The 25094-nt window shown below is 34.8% G+C and overlaps 1 protein-coding gene across 15 annotated transcripts; it reads left to right on the plus strand.

Moving 5' to 3' along the window:
- Positions 1–24898, plus strand: LOC110640779 (pentatricopeptide repeat-containing protein At1g76280). 15 transcript variants are annotated; one of them, XM_058148246.1, is made up of 20 exons: positions 1–161; positions 583–749; positions 2090–2151; positions 3089–3241; positions 5891–7367; positions 8163–8248; positions 8357–8404; positions 8510–8570; positions 8700–8787; positions 9376–9569; positions 11154–11261; positions 11654–11836; positions 12102–12611; positions 13151–13246; positions 13374–13547; positions 13976–14203; positions 23007–23150; positions 23252–23440; positions 23746–23865; positions 24118–24898. In XM_058148246.1, the coding sequence occupies exons 7-20, from the start codon at positions 8391–8393 to the stop codon at positions 24526–24528; spliced, it is 2520 nt and encodes an 839-aa protein (XP_058004229.1). In that variant the 5' UTR covers positions 1–161; positions 583–749; positions 2090–2151; positions 3089–3241; positions 5891–7367; positions 8163–8248; positions 8357–8390; the 3' UTR covers positions 24529–24898. The 15 variants fall into 15 exon arrangements, with proteins under 15 accessions (XP_058004229.1, XP_058004193.1, XP_058004217.1 ...); XM_058148210.1 differs by having other exon boundaries at positions 5891–6042; positions 7266–7367; positions 8163–8404; XM_058148234.1 differs by lacking the exon at positions 8163–8248 and having other exon boundaries at positions 5891–6042; positions 7266–7367; positions 8313–8404.
- Positions 24899–25094: the final 196 nt, after the last annotated feature.

Genomic DNA, 25094 nt, shown 5'->3' on the forward strand with positions numbered 1-25094 from the left:
GAGTCCCTGTTGAACTTTTCATCTTAAGACCCTCGGCTCTCTTTGTCTCGACTTCCTGCAGGTTTCAGCCGGCTCCCCCGCTCTTCACTCTCACAGTCACTCGATTCACTCAGTACTCTCATCGCCATCCGTTCCTCTCCCTCAAATCGGCAATGCAGTGTGTGAGTGGATGTGTTTTTGTGTTTGTTGGTTGAGCTGCAACAGAACCGGCAATTTAAGCACATTATTCACTTATGCTGGTGTCTTTGATTATTTTTCTAGGGTTTTTTTTTTATTGCTCTGAATTGCATATTCTTCTTAGTGATAGCTATCATATTGGTGGCTCTTTGACTTTGCATGTTCATTTTGTGATCTGGGTCATGCCGATTGCGGTGGCATTAGCCTTCTACATCTGAATTTCCTCGTTGGGATTTGAGAGACAGTGGTTTGTTTTTTAAATATGTGATGTAAATCGTAGCAACTAGAAGTTTTAATTACCACATAATTGTGATTTGGTAGGGTAGGGATAGTGATGCTCTGATTGTATTATGGACACTCAATTGACAAAAATCAACAATTTCTTGTGATGTTCACAATTTGCAGAATCTAAGGATTTAGGTTTATATCAGAATCCTTCAGTTGAGCATTCTATTGATACCAGAAGCAAGGCAGCGCCAGCTATTGGAGCATGTTTAGTGCTTAACATATTAAAGAGGAGATTTTGGGCTTTTAATCAAGCAACAGAAAGGTTTACTATCTAAAAAGATATTGTAAGTCTCTCCAATGAATGTTCTAATTTCTAACTAATTAGTGCAATTGGGTTATTGGGATGTTGTCATATGAGGAATTTTAATCTGTCAATAAAGTGAGTTACTTCATTGGGTGGTTCGGCCTTATACCTCAATATTGCAGCAGGAGAACCTACTTTCTTGTGATGATTAACAACTCCTTCAGAGTGAATATAGCTTAAATTATATTATTTTTTCTTTTTTTAATTCGTTTATTACTGAATAAGAAATTCTAGAGCTATTACCGGAATCAACTGTAGTAACTGCAATTATACAAGACACATTCAGAACCCAATCAAAACAGAACCTAAACACATGAAACAATGAGACCCATGAAGGGAAATTTTCCCCTTTTCTATTATCTGTTTTATAGCTAGGAAAAGTATAGTACCTTGATATGATGAGTTCTCGAGGAGCCTCTCAATGAGTTTTCTTTCTATTAAGCTGTCGTCAACAGCTAAAACATGAAACTTTAAGTCTGCAGTTATGGACATTGCAGCAAATTGAAGATCCAAAACACTACTCAAGAAGAACAATGAAAGGAGAAGGCCAGCGATAAGGATGCTCTTTTTTTTTTTTTTTTTTTTTCTCTCCAGTATTTTGGATTGGTATATTATATTGGTTTCTGTTCCTACCTAAGGTGGAGAGGAAGAAGAGGGAGAGAAAGCGTAGAGCTTTTTTGTATTGAAATGAAACCCAACAAAATCCACAATCCACAAAGCAAGATCTGACCAGATTTCTTTCCAAATCTTGCAAAATTTCCAAACAGAATTAGAGGGGAAGAAATGGTAAAAGAAAACAGAAACAACAAAATAATAAAAGAATAACAAAAAAGGAAAACAAATCTTTATAGAAGATGTTAAGGAGAGGAGGGAAGGTGGTGATTATATATATATATATATATATATATATATATATATATATATATATATATAATTTTATTGGTATGGATAAATTTATGATTTGGTGAAGCATCATTATTTTCACCACAATTTTATTAGTTAATGATTTTATGATGAAAATGAAGCAGATTCATATGTTATTGAACAATAATTAATTCAATAAGCCTGCCTCAAATATTTTGAATATTGCTTGATGTCAAAGGTATTTTTATCAATTGTTAGGTAATGAGCTACATGGTTCTTCTGAAAAGCTCAAATTCCTCCACCAATTAGTGGCATATTATGCTGTTTAGAGGTTCCTAATTTTTTTGGCTGACTGCTTTGTGTGAAGTTATTCTGACGTGCTAGTAATTTAAGCAAACTACAAGAGAGCTGCAATTTTTGCATTGCTAATGGGTATTTTTTGGTTCTGAAAAATAGTTATTCAAACGGCATGGAAGGTTGGGAAGGATGGTGTTGAGGCAGGAAGTAATCTGGTGCCTGTAAGTTCACTTTGTCTCCTTTACTCAGTTCCTTCTTTTGGCCTTTTGTGGTTAGTATGTTGCAGTTTAATTTAATAAATATATGTTTTTTATTGTTTGGTTGAAGGACTCTATACCTTAAATTTTAATCCTAAAATTTATAATGCTTTCCTGAATGCCTAATAGATGTGTGGTGCTTTCTTATTTCATTGGGTTGCTTCTTGAATTTAATGCCTAATTTTGTTTCATTTCATATCACCTTGTGTATATATATGTTCATATCAACCTTGCGTATTTAGCCTTCTAAATCAATTATTTTCTTGTAATTTTCTAGATGGATAATGAGGCTAATTAATTTAGTAACATGCTTGCATTTTTCTAATTTTTTTTTTTTTCAGAATTATGTCAACCAACAATGGGAGAGTAGCACCTGTCTTGCCTATTTAATGTTGATGAAATGTATATTTTGGACAAAGTCATAGAATTGGGTTAATGCATAATAGTTAATTAACATTTTGTAATTTGGATATTTTTGCTAATATTGATGAAATTTATATTTTGGACAAAATCGTAGAACCGCATATTTAGTAGATGCAAATGGACTGTACTTCAGGGACTGTATATTTATTTAATATTTAATTTTTCTTACCATAAATTATAATTTTTAATGATTGTGTTTTTTAAAATTTTAAATGATTATTTTTGTTTATTTAATTTTTTAATGATGATTTTTTAATATTTAAACTTTAGTGGTATCTATGGTGGATCATAGTTTTATAGGTAATGAATTATTCTACAAAAGTTTTATAGGTAATGATTATATTTGGCAACTACCCGTCCGGCCATCCATTCATTTTTGACAACGGGTTGGGTCGGTTTTCAATATATTCACAATGAATTTTTCTTAGATTGATTGTTGGTTTGGATGGAATTTTCATGCAAACCGACCTCATAACAGGCCTAATTTATCACAGCCATCCAATCTTTCCGTCACCCTTCATTCTCGCCTCTGCTCAGAAGCAAAGTGTCACCCGCTCATCAGCCTCGCTGCTGCACATAGGCAATCTGCTGCCCCTCATTCTTCCTGCATCACAGTGGCAATCCATCGTAGGTGAGTGGTTCAGTTTTATTTAGAGAACAAAAAAAAATTTGGGTTTATATATATATAATTTTTGGGTTCACAACTCTTTGTTGTTCTTAACTTGTAGTTGTTTATTCCCTCTTGTAAATTAGATTGTAGTGCTAGAAGTTTTGTGTCTTTTAAATTATGCTGGGGATCTATCTTGTCAATAGATGAAATTATGAGTTGTTCAAGCGAAGTTTGATGTTGGCTTGCTATGCAATTTACCATTTTCTTATAGTGGCGTAAAATCAGTTTGTTTAGCATGTAATTATATAATATTTTATTCAATTTTTGAGCAAATGCCAACTTAGAATTACTTATAGCGAAGCATCTCTTTGCTTTTAGATTTAGAGATTTCTATATATGGTTTATGTTTACTTTCGAAGCAGAACTATATGTGGTAAAACATTTCATGTTTGAATTCTATTTGTTATTTTAAACTTATGCTTGATAAATAGCAAGCAAAAATGTTACAAACAGCAGCAGGATCAGAAATTAGACATGGATGGTGGAATTTTTATTTTAGAGTTTCGTCCTTCCTCCTTACTTTTAGTTGTTACTTTGTACGTAAATTACTAAATAATTGGATTCAGGCGGGTTCGGGTAGCATGCAGGTAGTAGTAATTGGATTTTGGACTGGTATGGGTAGCAATAAATTATATTCTAATTGCGTTTGGGACAGATTCGGGTTCGGATAGTTTTAAATTTGCGGGTAAAATATCCATTGCCAACTCTAAATCCGACTCACAGCAACTTTAAGCTGTGATACATGCCTTAAGGTAATGCTAGGTGGAGTAACATCCATTCTGAGATGTATTTTCTCCATGTCTATTCATCTTATCAATTAAATCATTTATTTTTATGGTATCTCCTCCATCCTTGTAAGATGCTTTCTTCCTTGCAATCCTCCCTTTGTCTTGCTGAGTTCAAATGGTCCTCCAAAATTAGTAATCTTCTTAAAGTGTGGACCAACGCTAGTATGTTCAATATCTGCTAAACATGAGATGCCATACTTCCCTAAGGCCTGCGGAGCAAACAAATGTTAGAAATGTTAGAACCATTACAAAACTTCAAGCAGTGTAAGGTTTATCTGGATATATTAGATACCTGTTCAATAATGCTGTTATCAATTAGAGGAACTCTCTGCTTGTTTAGCATTCCATTCCATAACCCTTTTTGTAAATTAGCTCACTCACATTCTTAGGATTCAGATATCTTGAAAAACAACAAAAATTTTGTAAGGACAGTGGATTAATTGGCAACAATTACAATGCTACACAAACAAACGCGTGGATCTCATGCAGAATGATGAAATGATTTTCAGGAACTTCAAAAATCATGGGATAATTCTGAGGGAGACTCATGATTTCTCCATAATTAGCACATGACCCATGGTAAGTTTCATTCGGATGAGGTCCAATTCCTATTTGCAAACAGAAGGTTAGTAATTATTAGAGAAATAAACAATGTCAAGTTTTATGTGGACGAGAGAATATTATATGAAATGTACACCAGAAAATGCACCATGTCATGAGACATTTAGCAATATAATTAAAAAAATTTATGACTAAACTGATGGAAATTTCCAAGATTATGCAAGTATCAAAGGGCTTTCAATCATTATGGACCTAACTCTAGGATAGGATGGGTCTAACTGACTGAATTAGGGGCTCCCAGTAGAGACATAACCCCATCAATGAATGGTAATGATGATTTAGGCCACATGGTAGAAAACCTGAAGTTCGAAATAGCTGTGCTAAACAAGGGATGATATGTGCATGCCCTGAACATGCAAACCTTAAAACCCCTGATCGTATGTCAAATAATGGAACAAGATTCCAACAAGTGCTGTTTCATACTCCTTGAACAAAAAAAGTACGTACACAGTATAAAAGTTCATCGCCGTTTAGACTTGAAAACATACACAGAAAACACACATGCACATATTAAAGTCAACAGAGGTGTGAAAAGAATCCTAGATATGAGCAAAATCCATTTTAAAAGTTAATAGGACTACCAATAGATAACCTAAATTGAAGCACCTTTGATGGGGCAATTGTTTTATTTCTTGTCTCTGGGTATTAATTTCAAAGCAAAAAATAAATTGCTCAAATATGATAGTATTTCAATCTTCACTCTCAAGATGCATTTCAAAAAAAATTTCCTTCAAACTATAGGGAATGAGCTCGAAATTCCATATAAAAAAACACTAAAATCATCTAGAGCAAACTAAAACAAATCAATTGGGCCTTCTCTTTGAACTCCTTGATAAATTGTTCAGGCCTTTTAATATCCTCCACCTTTGACCTTCCTCTTCTTGCCTCCATATTTCCCAAACACGAACTGTGTTTTCCTTGGAAGTGCTAATGATTCTTCCTTGTGTTTTCTTTTCTTCAAAATAACCTCTGGTAATTTGGTATATAAGCCAATGCTTTGTGTCCCCTTCTACCATTACAATTCTCTTCACCCAGAGTGAAAATCTGAAGTTGATTGATTCTCAATGAAAAATTCGAAACGCACAGAACATTATCTGGGGGCTGTTTTGGGTTGCCCAGAAAAACATTCATTAAACTATTGAATTTAACCTCTGTTTGGTTGCTGAGGAGAAAATAAATGCCTCTTTTTTTTTGGCTGTAGTTAAAGGGCAAGTGAGTGAACAACAAAATTGAAGAAGAAGAAAAGTATAGAAGTGATAGTTTACTTGTAAGAGCTGAAGGAGAGGTGGGTCGTGAGCTTGACAGTGATAGTTTTCTTGCAGCTTAGTGCTCACAGTGAAGAAGAAGAAGAAGGTAAGCAAGAGAATTGATACAGTGTCAAGTTCAAATTTTGATTTTCCTGTTAAAGTTAATTTGTGAGAGCTTAAAATTCTTTGTCTAATTCCCTTTGAACATGATAATTTTGTTTACTGCATTCAAAATCCCTTAGTATTAGAAGCTTTATTCCTTTTAAGAGCGCTTCTCTAGCCCCATAAGCTCTATTTTTCCCCTGCAAACTATGCCATTAACATCACCACCAGCACCTACTGCCGTTGCTAGAATTACTACCACCAATTTGATTCATATGGATGAAAACAGAAGTTTGGATTGATAAATCTTACTGGTCGTTCACTTTTCAGATAGTTGAAATTTATTGGGTTTTCAGTTCTGTGGTTTTATTGGTTAAGTACTTACAGACAAAATGGCCCTTTTATACTTTTCTTTCTTCTCTATTCAGCATATTCCATTCTGATTTACAGTCTTCTAATTCTTTCCATCATCTTCATTCTCTGCAACACCTCCCTAGAAATCCTCACATATATTTCTTTTCAGTTAAAAGGAATCAAGACCAAAAAGGCAACTTAAAAACAAGCTTGATATTTCTCTCTAGCTTTGTCCAAAGAGTCGTTTAAGATATTTGATTTTTTCCTTTGTTTTTGTCTTTATTTGAGTTGGAGAATTTCTTTTTTTTTTTTTTTTTGGAAAGAGTTTTATTCACAGAAATTGTTGCTTTACCTTTGGAATGTGCCAATGTCAATGAATAGTATTGTCAAGAGGAGCCTGGGCGAGGCGAAATCTAGGCACCGGAAGCCCCCAGGCAAGGCGCCTTCAACTAGGCGCTGCCTAGGTGAGGCCCAAGCGAGGCGTCACCAGGCTCTCCCAAGGAGAGAAAAAGGCAAGAAACTAAAAAAAAAAAGAAAAGAAAAGTTGGGAAAGAGAAAAGCTGACTTGATTTGTTTTCACCTTTCGGCATCCACATGATGACTAGAGAATTAGGATTTTGAGTTTGCATGGCATAATGAATGAAATTGAACTATGCATCTAGATTTTTAAATTATATTATGTGCATTATGGTTTTTGCTTTAACATTTTGTGTTATTAGAGGAATGTTTTGGTATTAAGCTTAAAAAGTATAATCTATTATGAAATATGAATATGAAATTTGACAATTTATTGATTGTGTAGTATGTTAGACTTTTTTACATTGTACATTTGATTATTTATTAACGCCTCACTTCGCCTGGGTGAGCGCCTAGGGCAATGGAGGATCTTCTCGCCTTAAGGGTGCCTAGTGCTTTTGACAATACCATCAGTGAATATTGATCACATCAGTTGAAGAAGAGAACAATGTTCATGGGGTAAATATCACCAAACCAATGATTGAGCTCTAGTTGTCTGTTTTGAAACCTTAATATGGCCTCAAGGTCAAACCCAAGGGCCAGTAATAGACCAAGTTAGGGGCCTTTGAAGAGGCTAATGGCTTGAAGGGGTGTAATTGTTGATGGGTTAGGCAATGAGGGTTTGGAGAGAGAAACAGAGTGCTTTGATTGATGAATTAATTTGGAATGGAAATTGGGTCTGTAGAAACTAGGAAGGGGGAGCAATATATTTGTTGATGTTTCTTTTGTAGTAGTCCAGGTAACTAAAGCATGCTTGACAATGGAAGAAAGAGAACTGCTCAAGTTGAGTTGAGAAGGATGTGAGGGAGGGTATTTGGTCAAGTTCATTTGTTTGGGGATTCAATCCAAGTGCAAAATTTAGGTAATTCAGGTAGTGGATGTAGAAGAGAAAGAAACTGATACCAAAGAGAGTCCTTTGCTTGAAACAGTTGATGTAGAAGAGAAAGAAATTATACTATTAAAGAATGACTTATTCTCACCTTTCAAAGATCCTAGTTATGTTTGCACTGGGTAAACTTTCAAGTTCTGACTCTATGGGGTATTAAGCATTGGAATTTGATGACAAGCATATGTATAGGTGAAAAAGAAAACTGGAAAGGAGTAAATGAGGGTAAAAAAATATTTTACTCATTAAAGGGGCTGTGCTTACAACCTTTTTGGCTGTGGCAAAGCAATAGCTGCGCCTAATTTTGTAGACAATTTCAATTTCCCCACAATTATATGGTTTTATGTGGTTGTTCCTGTGTTTTCTAGATTAGGGGAGGATGTTCAAGATGATGGCATCTTGCTTCATTTACCATTGCCCAGCCATTACATGGTGGATGTCTTACCTGATACAGGTGGTGCTCCTTTGCCTCATCTAAACTGGGCTAGTTGTGACATCTATGCATTTATCCATTTCAGTCTAAATATTTCATCCAGACAGCACTGTTGTATATTGGTCTCAGTGAGCTCGGACTTTTTGAAAAACTTTCTGAAAGCATGCGCAGATCTCTGTAAGTATAAAAATCTAGATATACACATCAATAGTAAATAATAGAATGGGTCTATCTCAACTTTTCAAGTCCCAATATTAGCTTTTTTTCATTTGATTTTTACAGGGGAAGAGTTCCTTTGTGGTCAATTGCAGACTTGTTTAGCAAATCAAAATTGCTTAAACATGTATGGTATTTTAAAATGTTATCTCCTTGTTAATTGCAAAATAGTTAATGGTTCACAATTTTGACTTTTAATGGTGTTTATACAATTAATGACAATGTTGTTTACTGCATAACAATTATGTGGTCACAGGGGCAAATAAATGTTGCTGGTGAACTGGGATTCTGTCGAAGTATTGCCACTTCAGTTGGTAATAATGTGCATATCTTCTATCTGGAATTTATATTACTGATTCATTTGCTTGTTATGCTAATTATGATATGTATCCTATACATGCACTAAAAAAAATAAAGAATAATTTTAATGTGCAAGTGTTGTTTTTTTGCATGCATATTTAATTGGTCTTTGAAAATATTTCTTACAAGCTAAAGAAAGTTTTTTTGCATCTATCTGTTTTTGTTTTTAGAATTTGATGGACTTCACCATTTTCAGAGTAAATTGGGTATATGACTGTAGTTGGATGAATACTGCATCAAACACATTACAGATAAATTCTCCTAGTTATATATATATACTCCATCCCCCGTTCCATCTTCTACCTGTTTGGGGTTATCATCAGGACCTTTCACCAACTGCTTTATAATAGGCACTATTAATCGGCATTATTTCTTTCACTTTTGGCTTGATAAATGCATATATCACTACTTCTGTGATGTTGATCTGAATAAACGTTTGAGTGCTCATACTTATCAGTGTGTTTTATTGCACTCTTGTATATGTATGTTTATAAATACTTAAAGAAGGGACTAAGCAACATGTAAATCTTTCTTTTTAAATGATATTTAGTAGTGCATGATCTGAAATGCAGGTGGTGCTATTTTGGGGTATGGAAAAGAATTGACTACAAATTCAATTCAGAAGCAAATTGTTGATGCACTTGACTTGGGTGACAGAGGCAGAGCGTCCAATCTGCTTTCAGATCTTGGCCATGCAAACAAGTCATTAAGAGCTGCTGACTTTGTTGATATTTTTAGATACTGTGCAAGATCACCTGATCCATTGGTAAGCTAATCAACTAGGAAATTAGGTTATCTAATATTTCTTTCTCTTTCATTTTTTTTTTCATTTATGTCTTCCGGATATATGATATAATTTTTATTTCATTAAATTGAAACATGTCTTAAACTACATTTCAAAATCAAGACAGGATTTTTTTTTTTTTGCTTTTTTACCTTTTTTTCTTATGCTGTTGGGAATCTAAAATGGAAAGCTAAAGTGAACATGAAGACCAAACAGTTCAAATGCTTATATATATATATATATATATATATATATATATATATATAACATCCTATGTTAAGGGTGACCTGGCTAACATCTCTCCATGGGTGCATTAAGTAGTCGATATTGAATCTTGTGGCTGCCATGCTTATGAAGATTTTGAAAAAAGGATCACATGATCAGTGTGACTTGGATCAAATTCTCTGATAATGCTTTGGATTATTATTATATAGATGCTGGTAGTACCTTCTAGCTTATATTGGTATTTTGCTCTAGTTGATTTTCAACTCAAAAAAATAAGGCTTAATGACCAAAAGCTCTTGTATGCAATTATGGTCATTTATTTTCTGTTTTGTCAATTACATATATACAACCGTTTATAGTGTTGTCAATTGTAGCCAAACTTGGAAAGGTACATGCTAAAAGCCTAAACCTCTCAAAATTGCAAACATGACGTGTCTCTTATTAAAAAAATTTCATATTAGTATATGATATATTTGAGGACCTAATGGCTAAAAAATCCAAACCTTTGCTGACATTTTCAATTTTAGTCAAAACTTTTAATTTTATCAATTAGATCCTCAACCTTTGACATTTTTTTTTCCCGATTTTAGCAATCAAGTTAATTGATAAGCGAAAATACATGATATGGCTAACATGGCAATGGCGTGCTAATTAGGAAAAAAATATATTTTATTAGTGTTCCATATTTGTCATTTAAATTTATTTTTATAAATTAAAAAACCTACTTCAACTTGAGCAATTTTGGGTACAAATGACCTAATTGCTAAAATTGAAACTAATATGAAGTTTGAGGATCATATTGATAATATTAAAAGTTTTAGCTAAATTTTAAAATGTACTTGATGATTTTGGCTTTTTTTGGTCATTTGGCCATAAAAGAGGGTAAGAAGCTGCAAAAGAATATTAATTATATATATTTTTTGTAAAAAATAATTTTTCACAAGAATCAAAAGAACTTAAAAAAGTCTATTTGTTTTCACTTCATTTTCTCACTCTGCTTCTCTGTCGTCCCTCCCTCCCTACGGTTTAAATATGGTTATGTGAAATTTTTATGAATAAAAATATATGCAACATAAGCAATTTGGGGATTATTGCACATGTAGTTTCAAGTTGGCTACAATTTACACCAATATGAAAGGTTGTGTATATGATTGAAAAATTTAAAAGGATTGGCCATTATCACCGATTGGAGCAAATGTTTGGATATTCTTTATCATGGATCAAAAAAATAAGTAGTTAATCTGGTGCCACAAGGGTCCTTTTTAGTTGCTATAGTTACCAGAGTTAATCAGTCCTTTTTAGTTACAATAGTTATATCGTTTTGTTTGCTTTTGGCTGCAGTTTGCCATGGAGATATGGAACGTAATGCAGGAAAAACAGATTCCCCTCAATAACATATCCTGCCTGTTTATGACTCAAGCCCTTTGTAAAGGTGGTTATTTGAAGGAGGTATATTCATTTGAATTTATTCTGTGAAAGTATTTTGGATGTCGTCATGTTTATGCATTGGAAATATTGTCATTATTCTGATCTTGTGACTAGTTTACAAAATTTTATGAATAATTGCGAATGTTGGAGATTTAGTCTTCTCACCTCTTCTAGATTGTTGACTGATTTTTGTTTTTGGGATGACTGGGTTTTCTGATAATCAGAATGAAGTTGTTTTTTCATGAGGGATGAATGTGAATGATGTTTGTAATGAAAAATGCAATTAAGCTGCCATATGTGTTGTTGAAAATTGTGCTTGAAACGCATTACTCCCTTTTCTTTGGGATGGGGATGTAAAGAGATTGGTATTTGATTATTAAGTGTTTGTTCTCTTCTCCTTGTGGTTTGTTCAGGCATTGAATCTAATTAATGTTATTGGAGAAAAATATGGCACGAGTCCTAGTCTTGCTGTTTATAATAGTTTCTTGGGAGCATGTGCAAAATTGTGCAATATAGTTTATGCCGATCAATGTTTGGATTTGATGGAGCGCAAAACAATGGGGAAGAATGAAGTTACATACACAGAGCTTCTCAAGGTTTGTAAAGAGTACTGGTAATTTAATTGCTTTTCTACTGAAAGGCATGCATAAGAGCAAGTCTTAACTCATATTTCCCCTTCCCGCCTAACACCCTCTCCTACACCCCAAATAAGTGCATAAGTTAGAAAGCTAATAAAATGAAGATAATTTACAGTTGAGTGACTAGTTTTTTTGTTGTTTTGTTTCAGCTGACTTGTTTGTGAAGTATTGAGAGTATTGCTGGCCAAGTTCATCATTCTAAATTTTCCCCTTTCTCTTGCAGCTTGCGGTCTGTAAGCAAAACCTGTCTGCAGTCCATGAGATATGGAAGGATTATATCAAATACTATAGTCCAAGTATTTCTTCTTTGAAAAAGTTTATATGGTCATTTACAAGGTTAAGAGATATAAGTTCTGCATACCAAGCATTGCAACATATGGTAGCTTTGGCCCTTCAAGGAAACACTTCTATTACTAGCACTGCCGAAGGAAGGTTGTATTCTTCAAGATTGGACATTCCTATACCTTCTAATGTTGAATTAGGCCTTCAGAGATTTGACATGAAGGAGTTTGATGAGCAGTTTGATCCCGTTAAAGTAGATCCCTGTACTAGGAGCATAGAATGGAGCACTATTTCTAAAATCGGAAAAGAAGTTGACAGTTCTGGAATAGTTGGATTGGATAAAACTAAATGTGTTCCTGCCATGAAGGTTCTGAGACCATCTTTTACCGATGTAATATATGCATGTGCACAAAACCAAAATTATAGATTAGCAGAGCAGTTAATGATTCAGGTCAGACATTTTCTTAACCTTAAAAATATTCTGTGATAGTCATTTGATGTAATGATATTTTTCCCTGTACTTGTGTAACATCTCTTGTGCTTGTTTTAGTTATACCTTTATAGAAATGGAATAAAAAGGTTTTTGTACTAGTATTGTTGTGCTTGGTCATACTGGAATCTTCTCTACTACCTATCATAATAATTAAAGCAACTAAATACAATGATATTTTGTGCTCTTCTATTTTCAGTTAGTTTTCCATGTTCAATCGAGAAATCATCATTTTACACACTACAAAAATATTTGATGGTTGATCTGAATACTTCTATGTTGTTTATGCACCTCTATGAATAGTTAAGATTATCATTTTTAAGTTATGTTATTATTAATATGAATCATGATAATCATTATATATTTTTTTTCTGGTACTTCTGTTTGTTATGTTCTCCCCTTGTTTTTTCTTTTCTTCATATTTAAATTTTTTTTGCATGGCCAAATCTTTTGATATACACTTCTCATTCAGTTAAAATTGTTTTCTCATTACTGTGTAGATGCAAAATCTTGGGGTGCAGCCTTCAAGCCATACATATGATGGTTTTATTAGAGCTGTTATTTCTGGGAGAGGTATAAGTGAAGGCATAAAAGTGGTAAATTTTTTTCTTTTCATTAGGTGCTTATGCCATTATGTTTATCACACTTTTCCCCATTCCACCAATATATTGACATTCATGTTTTACATGGATGAAATGATTACCCCCCTCCATGTTTCAACAGTTAGAAATAATGCAAGAGAGGAATTTGAAGCCAAACAACTCGACTCTTGCGACTCTTTCAATTGCTTGTTGTCAAGTCTTAGAACTTGATTTGGCAGAGAATTTACTGGATCAAATTTCAGATTATCAATATCAACATCCTTATAATAGATTTCTTGAAGCATGTGATACTATGGTGAGTTAATTTCTGTAAACTTGATACTTCACACCAGATTGGCATTCCTTGTAAAGTTCTGTTTTTCTCTAGTAAGAAGTTCCACAAAGAAAATATGAAAGGGGAATTTCCTCACATGGGACAGAGAAAGAGTACTTATAATCCACTTAAGTCAATAGAAAATGTGTGCATTGAATTGAAGAGTTGTTGATTGGTGATTAGAAACAGTATTGCTATGTGATCTTGCTTGATCTGCTTCACAGCTATTGATCAATTGTTTGCGTAATTAAAGTGCTATGCCATATGGATTTCAATTATAAAATTTATTGGTTCTATGTAACTTGTAATGTTCTTCAGGAATATTATTTGACAACTCAACTCAAGCTCATGGGTACTTGAATTGAGTGTTCTCATAATCAGCGCAAAATTGTTGTTCAATAATTGTGCAGGAGCAACCGGAGCGTGCCATTCGGATGTGGGCTAAAATGAAACAACTAAAAATCCAGCCAAATATCTGGACATATGAGCTGTTATTTTCATTATTTGGTAATGTGAATGCTCCATACGAAGATGGCAATATGTTGTCACGTGCAGACTCTGCTAAAAGAATTAAAGCTATTGAGATGGATATGACGAAAAATGGTGTTCAGCACAGCCATTTATCAATGAAGAATTTGGTAACTCCATAATTCATGTTTTTGTTGATTTATTTCTTTTACTAGGTACTGGCCTTGAGTAGCTGACTTGTTTAAGTATCAGTATTATTGTTAGATATGTTTGTCTGTGAAGATGAATGCTATCCACTACAAAATTATAGAAACTAACAAATCATGATTTTCTATTTTGTTGATAAATAAGTGGATCCCTCCTGCATAGCCACAGTACCTTCTCATTTAGTAAGTTTCTGGATGCTGCTTTTGGGTAGAAGTGCCTTGATGTAACTGTAGAATTTGGAGAATTTCTTTTATATTTCTTCATACAAAAATGATTTATAAGGATTTTAATTTATATACAAAGGCTAGGACTAAATAGGAAACTAATAATTGCCAATAAATACAATGATTCCTAATTATATTCTAATTTATAGCTAATTTAAACTAATTAAGGAATTTACACTAATTAAGGGATTCTGACACTCCCCCTCAAGTTGGTTCATATATGTTGCACATGCCTAACTTGTAAACTAGGGTATGAAACCCCTTACAACTTAATCCTTTAGTGAATGCATCAGCTAACTGGTCTTTCGACCCTATGTAAGAGATACTTAAGGAACCATTGACAACTTTTTCTTTTATGAAGTGTTTGTCAATCTTTATATGCTTGGTCTAATAATGCTGAACTGAATTGTGAACTATACTGATGGCAGCTTTGTTATCACAGAACAAGGACAAACCATTAGCTTTCAGCAATTTTAATTCCTCCATCAACTTTCGTAACTATAATAGTTTACAAATACCTTGAGCCATTGCTCTAAACTCAGCCTCTACACTAGATCTAGCTGTCACATTTTGCTTTTTGCTTCTCCAAGTGACTAGATTACCACTAACAAAAGTACAGTAACTAGATATCGATCTCCTATCATCAAGAGATCCAGCCCAATCTGCATCTGTAAAGGCCTTAATCTGAAGATGGCTATGCTTTGAGAAAAGAAGTCCTTTCCCAGGTGCAGATTTTAAGCATCGCAAGATGCGGAAAACAGCCTCCAAATGAGGCTCACGAGGATTATGCATATACTGACTCACTAGACTCACTGTATATGCTGTATTTGGTTTGGTATGCGAAAGATAAATCAGTCTGCCAACCAACCTCGAATATCTCCCTCAACTCAACTCAACTCAACTAAGCCTTTATCCCAAAAATTTGGGGTTGGTTATATAGATTCGCTTTCTCCACTCTAAACGATTTTAGGTTAAATCCTAAGAAATGTGTAATGCTTCTAGGTTATGTTGTACTACTCTCCTCCAAGTCAATTTAGGTCTACCCCTTTTTTTCTTTCTATCCTCTAACCTAATGTGTTCTATTTGTCTAACTGGAGCCTCCGTATGTCTACGCTTCACATTATCAAACCACCTCAATCTCCCTTCTCTCAACTTATCTTCAATTGGCACCACTCCTACCTTTTTTCTAATACTCTCATTACGGATTTATCTAGTCTAGTATGGCCACTCATCCACCTTAACATTCTCATCTCTGCAACTCTCATCTTAGACGCATACGACTCTTTCAGTGCCCAACACTCACTACCATAAAACATAGCCGGTCGTATGGCTGTACGGTAAAATTTTCCTTTCAACTTATTGGGAATCTTACGATCACATAAAACTCCCGTAGCACGTCTCCACTTCAACCATCCGGCTTTAATCTTATGACTAACATCCTCCCCACATCCCCCATCTACTTGAAGGACTGAGCCTAGATATTTAAAGTGATTACTTTGGGACAGTATCACTCCATCAAACTAACTCCTTCCCTATCACCAGTTTGGCTTTCACTGAACTTGCAATGCATGTATTCTGTCTTCGTTCTACTTAACTTAAAACCCTTTGACTCTAGAGTACTTCTTCAAAGTTTTAACTTTCTATTGACTCCTTCTCGTGTCTCATCTATCAGAACAATATCATCCGCAAACATCATGCACCAAGGAATATTCTCTTGTATATGTTTCGCCAATTCATCTAAAACTAATGTAAAAAGGTAAGGGCTTATGGCTGATCCTTGGTGTAATCCAATTAAGATCGGAAAATCTCGTGTCCCCTCCCACTGTGCGCACAATAGTAGTTGCTCCTTTATACATATCTTTCAACACTTGTATGTACCTAATAGATACCCTCTTTTGTTCTAACACATTCCATAAGACATCTCTTGGCAATCTGGCAACCTCTATTCCAAGAAAGTACTTTAGCCTTCCCAAATCTTTGATTTCAAACTCCTGTGCTAATCGCTCCTTCAGATGAGCCATTTATTCCCTATCATCACTAGTTACCGCAATATAATCTACATAGACAATAAGCAGAGTGATCTTACCCCTATAGTGTTTTATAAACAATGTGTGATCAGTATTGCTTTGGCAGTATCCAAAGGAAACCATAGCCTTACTGAACCTGTCAAACCATGCCCTAGGTGACTGTTTTAAGCCATACAGTCTTTTCTTCAATCTACAAACTTTTCCTCTGGTCTTCTTATCCTCAAATCCTGGAGGAATTTTCATATACACTTCTTCTTCCAAATCACCATGTAGAAAGACATTTTTAACATCAAACTATTGCAAATCCCACTCAAGATTTACTGCACATGATAGTAAAATTCTGATAGTATTCATTTTAGCAATAGGAGCAAAGGTTTCCTGATAATTTACCTTATATGTCTGTGTGAAGTCTTTTGCTACCAGCCTAGCCTTATATCTTTCAATTGAACCATCTGTTATATGTTTCACAGTGAATACCCCATAGTTATTAAAGGCTCAAGGCACACTAAGGCGCCAAGGAGTCTTGGAGCCTAGGCGCAAGGTGCAACGAGCAAGCGTACGCTGAGCGAGGTGAGGCGCAAAAGTAAAAAAATTTAAAAAATCCATAAAAGTCAAATAAATGTGATGCTTTTCTTTTTTTTCTTTGGCATATATCTTGAACTGGGTTTGTTAGTTTGAGTTTTAAGTGGTAGTCCTTTTTGCCAATGAAAGTACTCGCTAAAGATGGAAATAAAGAAGGCATGCCTTTCTAGAACCTTGTGCCTGGAACAAAGGCGCACACCTAGGGGCATAAGGCGCTAGGGTTCGAGCCTGGCGAGCCTTGAGGCGCGCCTTTAATAACTATGGAATACCCACTCTTGCATCCAATTGGTTTTTTTCCCTGTGGAAGAGTAACAAGTTTCCATTTCTCATTCTTTGTCAGAGCTTTCTATCTCCTTCACCATGGCTGCCTTCCATTTTGGATCAAGACACGCTTTCTTCTAATCCTGTGGGATAGAAACAGAGGAAACAGACAATAAAAAGACTCTATGGGATGGAGATAGAGAATAATAGGAAATAAAGTTAGAGATGGGATGTTTAGTACAAGTTCCAACACCTTTTTTGAGAGCAATAGGAATATCAAGATCATTATCAGAAGAAGAAAAAGTAGATTGAGAATTAAATTAGACTCTTCAAGAATCAAAGGAGACTCATCACATGCCTCATGATGTTCAGGAATTGAATTCAGGGATTCCGATTGATCAACAGTTTCCTACTCGATAGCTATATTTGTCTTGTTTCGCCGAGTATAGATTCTCAAATCTGATCTATTTAGTCTCCCTCGAGATTTAGGTGACTCCCCCTGAGTGTCATTATTAGGTATAGGCTTTAAGTCCATATTTTCACTTTAAAGTTGAAAGTTGGGAGAAGACAAAGAAGAAGGGAAAGACACCTATTCTTCCTTCCTATGCTCCCCTTGAAGAGCTGGATGAAAATAAAGATTCAGATTCCCTAAAGGTAACATCCATGCTCACAAAATATTTTCGTGTAGGAGGGTGGTAACACCTATACCCCTTATGAGTACTAGAATAACCAACAAAGACACACTTGAGGGCTCGAGGTTCTTAGTTCCCCCTATTAGGCTGATGAACAAAGCAAACACAACCAAAGACCTTTGAAGGAATAGTATATGAATTTTTATCTTGCAAAACCTCTAAAGGACTCTTAAACTTTAAAGTTCGGAGTAACATCTTGTTAATAAGTTATGCAGCAGAAAGAATAGCATCCCCCCAGTAAGGTTTGAGAATATTCATTGTAAACATGAGACTTAACAACCTCAAGTAAGTGTCTATTTTTTCTCTCAAATACTTCATTTTGAGCACTAGTGTTAACACAACTAGTCTAATGCAAAATTTCATACAACTTCAAATATTCCTGAAAAACTCCATTCATATACTCTGTGCCATTATCAGTTTTCTGTATTTTAATATGAGCATCAAACTGAGTGTTAATCATTTTGTGAAACTGCTGAAAACATGAAAATACTTCATTTTTTTATTTCATTAGATATACCCAAGTTAACTTACTACAACAATCAATAAAGGTTACAAACCATTAATAACCCGATAAAGACTCAGTTTGAGTAGGTCCCCACACATCAGAATGGATAGTCATAAAAGGAACTGAAGCCTTATTATTTATTGCTGGATAAGATTGTCTATCATGTTTGGTAAACTCACAAGTATCACATACTAACAATTCAGTTTTGCATTACTTACACAAAAGAGAATAAAGTTTCTCTTAAACAGTAAATGAAGGATGTCCAAGTCTACTGGTCACTTGATAATTTCTTCCTCGGCACCCATATACTGTCCCAACATGGCCTGATCAACACAATCATTCAATAAATATAACCCATCTTGTAGTCTACCACTGCCAATCGTCCTCCCTGTTATCAATTCCTGAAATATACAGTGAGTGGGAAAAAATTCAATTTTGCAGTTGAGAGCTTTTGTGATAGAACTGACAGAAAGAAGATTAATAGAAAAGTTAAGTATATGTAAGACAGAACTAAGACTTATAGTAGGAGTGCATTTAATAGAACCTGTTTCAGAAAAATTGGATAAGGATCCATCCGCAGTGCAGACTTTTTCTTTGCCTGAACATGGAGAATAGGATATGAATTTATTCGAAGAGCCTGTCATATGTTTATTTGCTCCAGAATCTATAACTCAAAATGAATTATTATGATTGGCAAGAAAAGCATTACTTGAGTTGACGAAGTTAGAAGAGGCAACTGTAGTGGATTGTGATTCAAGCTGTGACAGGAATCGCCTTAGAGTTTGTACCTTTTCATTGGAAAATATCCCAGTGATAGCAATATCTTCAGAAACACTCACAGCCTCAGATGCATTTGCTTGTGGTCTCGCCGAGCCCATCCTTTTTCCTCCACGCCCTTTAGTTGGGTGGCCATGCAGCTTCCAACATTGTTCTTTGGTGTGCTGGGATTTCCCACAGTAGTCACAATACAAGTGATTCTTATCTGATGGATCATGTGACTGTTCTCGTAAGGAGTTAGCAGTCAGCCCAATCTTATCAACAGCTGTAGAATTGATCATGACACTCCTGCTGAACATAAAAGTGTGTCTACCTTAAGGTAGGCAAAGGATTCTTACCAAGCACTTGGACCCGAATCTGATCATACTCTACATTTAGCCCAACAAGAAAATCATATATGCTCTCTTTCTCAATCAATTTCTGAAACTTAACTGTATCAGCCGGACATGAAGCCTGAAAGTCCTCATAAAAATCCAACTCTTGCCATAGACCACTCAATTCCGCATAATACTGAGCAACAGTCAACTCACCTTGTTTCGTTCCGTGAACCTTGTTCTTAAGCTCATGAACTTGTGCATCATTCCCAACTTAAAAATAAGTCTAAGAAACAACACTCCAAATGGTAGTTGCACTGTCCAACAGTAAATATCCATGAGCTATATGAGATTGCGTAGAATTAATGAGCCATGACATAACAAGAGAGTTTTCCGACTCTCACTGATTGTAGGTAGAATTAGCACTTTCTGGCTTTTTTTTATCTCCAGTGATATACCCCTGCAGTCTTCTAGCCTGAATGAACAGCAGACAGGATATAGACCATTCCAAATAATTAGTTCCATCCAACTTTACAGGACTAATTTGTAAAGAGGGATTATCACTGACAAATTCAGCCTTTGTTTCAGATGTTTTCTTTTTTCCATCAGTCATTTTTTCAATTAAAGGAATAGGTATCGAGGCAGACAGCAAGAAACTGAGCAACGGAAGGTACCAAAAAAAATAAATGTGCAAACCAGGTATGAAAACACGTTGGTCAGAGGCGCGCCGGACAGGGAAGGTCGACTGTAAGAGGCACAGCCGGAGAAATCACTGGAAAAGGGTGCACGCGTCTGCGCGCGAAGAATGACGCGAGGCTTCTAAAGGCGCGTGAGCTCATGAGCTTCACCGGACGGCGGCGGGACTCCGGGCGTAGGCCGATCGGTTGGTGTCCTTCCTCCTCAGGTGGGTGGTGACAGTCACCTACCTTCCTAGAACAACGTAGAAGCTTGACCCACAAAAAACTACTCAGAACTACACTGTTCAACTCAACTCAACTAAACTTTTATCCCAAAAATTTGGAGTCAGCTATATGGATTCTTTTTCTTCACTCTAAACGATTTTGGGTTAAATCCTCGGAAATGTGTAATACTTTTAGGTCATGTTGTACTACTCTTCTTCAAGTCAGTTTAGGTTTGCCCCTTATTTTCTTTCTATCCTCTAACCCAATGTGCTCTACTTGTCTAACTAGAGCCTCCGTATGTCTATGCTTCATATGACCAAACCGCCTCAATCTCCCTTCTCTCAACTTATCCTCAATTGTCACTACTCCTACCTTTTCTCTAATACTCTCATTACGGACTTTATCTAGTCTAGTACGACCACTCATCCACCTTAACATTCTCATCTCCTCAACTCTTATCTTAGATAAATATGACTCTTTTATTGTCTAACACTCACTACCATATAATATGGCCGGTCGTATTGGGAATCTTGCGATCACATAAAACTCCTGTGCCACGTCTCCACTTCAATCATTCTGCTTTAATTCTATGACTAACATCCTCACATCCCCCATCTACTTGAAGGATTGACCCAAGATATTTAAAGTGATTACTTTAGGGCAATACCACTCCATTTCCTATTACCAGTTCGGCCTTCACTGAACTTGCAATTCATGTATTTTGTCTTCGTTCTACTTAACTTAAAGCCCTTTGACTCTAGAGTACTTCTCTAAAGCTCTGGTTTTCTATTGACTCCTTATCGCGCCTCATCTATGAGAACTATATCATCCGCAAACATTATGCACCAAGGGATACTCTCTTGTATATGTTTCGTCAATTCATCTAAAACTAATGTAAAAAGGTAAGGGCTCTTGTATCTCCTCCCACTGTGCGCACAATAGTAGTTGATTCTTCGTACATATCTTTCAACCTTGGTGTAATCCAGAACTAAACTGTTCACGTAAAAAAATTTTGACACAGCTCTGATACCATGTAGAAGACAGAGAATTTGGAGAATTCCTTTTATGTTTCTTCATACAAAAATAATTTACAAGGATTCTAATTTATATACAAAAGTTAGGACTAAATAGAAAACTAATAATAGCCAATAAATACAATAATTCCTATTTATACTCTAATTTACACTAATTAAGGGATTTACACTAATTTATGGATTCTAACAGTAACTAACAAAAGAAAGTTATGACCGCTGGAATAACATGTAAATCAAGCATGGCATAGTTTAGCAACAGTATTGGATGCCTTTAGACTACTGATATTTAACACCTCTTTGACCTAATGAATTGACACAGAAAATCTGGTAGAATGGAAAATGCAGTTTGTTGGGAATGCTTACGCATGTCTGCATGTAGAGGTTATCCATAATAAAAGGTGAAAATGCTGCATGGGAAAGCTTGTTCTCTGTCATCCTGTCTGGGATTTTTCTGTAGATTATTTATAATTGCATTGTTTGCTTAATTTTTTCACCAATCCATTTGAAAAGTTAAGGTGATATTTTAGCTAGTTATGAATTAAAACTATTATTTGGCCCTTACATTGTAAGGACCTTATATTTTATTACAAGTTCTCATCGTACACACTATTTTTGCTTGCCCTATGATGTTCACGTATGCACGTACTATTTCCACTTGCCCTATGATGACTATCCTGTGAAACATTTAATATATCTTTTTTTCATTGCTGAGGACCTGATGCAGTCAAGGAAGATTAGATTTAATATTTATTCTTATTTTAATTTTAAGGGGATGTTGGTACGACGTTAATAAGGGGTAATTATTACCTTTGTAACTTTTAATCCCTTATTAATATTGTTTGGATACTTAAAGAGATTAGGTTAACTTTTCATCTTATTAATATTTATAGTCATTTGAGCTGTTAAATGTTAACCTATGAGAGATTAGGTTAGTAATTACCCGGTTTAAAAGTTAAAACTTACAAGGGTAACATTTAACCCTTAATTTTTTTAACATTCTACCAAATACATTCTAAGTGTAAAATTAAGATCTTTCATTCAGATTTTGTATTATAATTAGGAAGTTTAGGTTTCTATTTTTAGAAATTTTATTAGGAAGTAGTATTTAAATTTTTTAGGAATTCTGGTGTTTGGAATTTCCTAGTTAGTGTTAGTTTGATATTCCTAGTTAGATGGTTTAGTAGTTTTTTTATTTGGGATTTCTAATAGTAGTAGTAGTAGTAGTAGAATTAGTTATTAGTTTTTTAATACCTATGTAATTTAGGTATTCTTCCTAGAGAGCTTATTATGATTATTATTGACAATTGAGAACTGAAGTAATAAGAAGTTTGAGAATTTTATTCCATTCCCCTTTTTTTATAGAATTCCTTTCCCTTTTGATTGTTCTGTTCGTTCTACATCAAGACCTCACTATCGTATTGGTATTTATTTCTTTTGGTTCCTTTTAGCTGAAAGCTTTTGGAGCGGAAGGGATGGTAAGAGAGCTTATAGAGTATTTACACAGTGCAGAATACCTTTTCTATCGCAGTAACACTTATTTGGGAACGCCTATCTATAATACAGTCTTGCATTCACTTGTTGAGGCCAATGAAGTGAGTGATTTTCGTTGTTTCTTATCTTTAGTTGTTACTATTTGATTAGCAGTGGGGATATCCTTTTTTTCTACTGATTGTATGTGTGGTTGACGATGCAGAGTCACTTGGCAATTGGAATATTCAAAAATATGAAATCAAACGGTTTCTGGCTAAATGCTGCAACTTATACTATAATGATTGATTGTTGTTGCAACATTAAGTGTTACAAATCTGCATCTGCTCTACTCTCCTTGATGTTGCGTGATGGGTTTTATCCACAGGCAGCGACTTATACTGCTCTCATAAAGGTATTTGTCTTTTTGATTTCATTCAGAGCCTCAGAGGGTCTTGTCCCATCTAAATTTTTGTGCATCTATTTGAAATGTTTCACATTTGAATGAACAAACCAGAGAATTTTGCTGTTGGATGTGCATTTTTCATAGATATGAAAAAATGGAAGATGGAAGTTTATATCTATTATTTACTGGTGCATGTGCCATATGTTAGATTCTCCTTAGTTGCAGCAGTTCACTGCAAGCACCTGCAAATTATGTAATTAGCTCTGGATCGGGAAATTTTCTCACTGCTAGCCTTTTTTTTTTTTTTTGGTCAGAATCTGTTGGATGATGGAAATTTTGATGAAGCCTTGAAACTTTTGGATCTAGGGAGCTCAGAAGGGATTCAGCCCGATGTATTGTTATATAATAGTATTCTCAAAAAAGCATATGAAAAGGTATCTCATATTCCTAATTCTCTACAAATGATTCAGCCCGATGTATTGTTATATAATAGTATTCTCAAAAAATCATATGAAAAGGTATCTCATATCGTGTGCGCGTGTGAATATGCATGCATGCACAAATCAAAAGAAAAAAATTTTTTAATTTCTATGAATTCAAAAAACTGGATTTGAATGTTATAAAACTACTTGAATATTGGCATGATATCTGTTTGAGTGTTGTCTCTTGTGTGAAACAAAATCTAGGGAAGGATCGATGTTATTGAGCTTGTTGCCGAGCAGATGCACCGTGAGAAAATAGAACCTGACCCATCAACCTGCCACTATGTGTTCTCTGCATATGCAGAACGTCATTTTCATAACACAGCAATGGAAGCTTTGCAAGTTTTGAGTATGCGGATGATTTGTCAAGAGGACCATGCTTTTGATGAAAAGAAAGCTGAATTCGAGGACGATTACATTCTTTCTGAAGATGAGGAAGCTGAGTCACGAATACTTGAATTTTTTAGAGGGCCTGATGAGAATATAGCTTTTGCTCTCTTGAATTTAAGATATTGTGCCATTTTGGGGTTCCCAATTTCTTGGTCACCAAATGAAACATTATGGGCAAGAAGACTTTCTACTAACTATGATACCATAAAGAGAATCACACACTAGATATTAGCCACTGAAGTTCTTTTCAGATCAACTTGGCCATTAGCATTTACCCTTGATCATGTTCACGGTGAGGGTTGCAATTTTGTCTGGTGAGCAATGATATAACTGCTTCATATTTAATAGTGATGGGCTCTGTGCAGCACAATATTTACAAATGTAGATCTTTTTACTTTATTATTTTTTTTCGAGAATCTGAGGTTTTATAGCTTGACAATGTTGTAGAAGAGCCGGATTTGGTTTGAATCCTTTGTAGCTGTCGGAGGTTGTCTTGTGTTGGTTAGGACTTAGGAGGTCTAGTTTTATTTGTTATTCTTGTAATTTGATTGAAGGAATTATTTGTTTTTAATAAAAGATATAGAATATTTCAGAAGATATATATATATATATATATATATATATATATATATATATATATATATATATTCTAAATTTAGTTTCTTACATCAAGCCTTGTCTTTTTATTATTACAATATTAATCCTAATCCATCAATATTTTCAAAATAAATCATATACTAAAGAATTTCATAATTAAACTCTCAATTTTATTAACACAACCAGGCTAGCAG

The sequence above is a fragment of the Hevea brasiliensis genome, chromosome 1 (genome assembly GCF_030052815.1).
Source record: "Hevea brasiliensis isolate MT/VB/25A 57/8 chromosome 1, ASM3005281v1, whole genome shotgun sequence".
Classification (NCBI taxonomy): domain Eukaryota; kingdom Viridiplantae; phylum Streptophyta; class Magnoliopsida; order Malpighiales; family Euphorbiaceae; genus Hevea; species Hevea brasiliensis.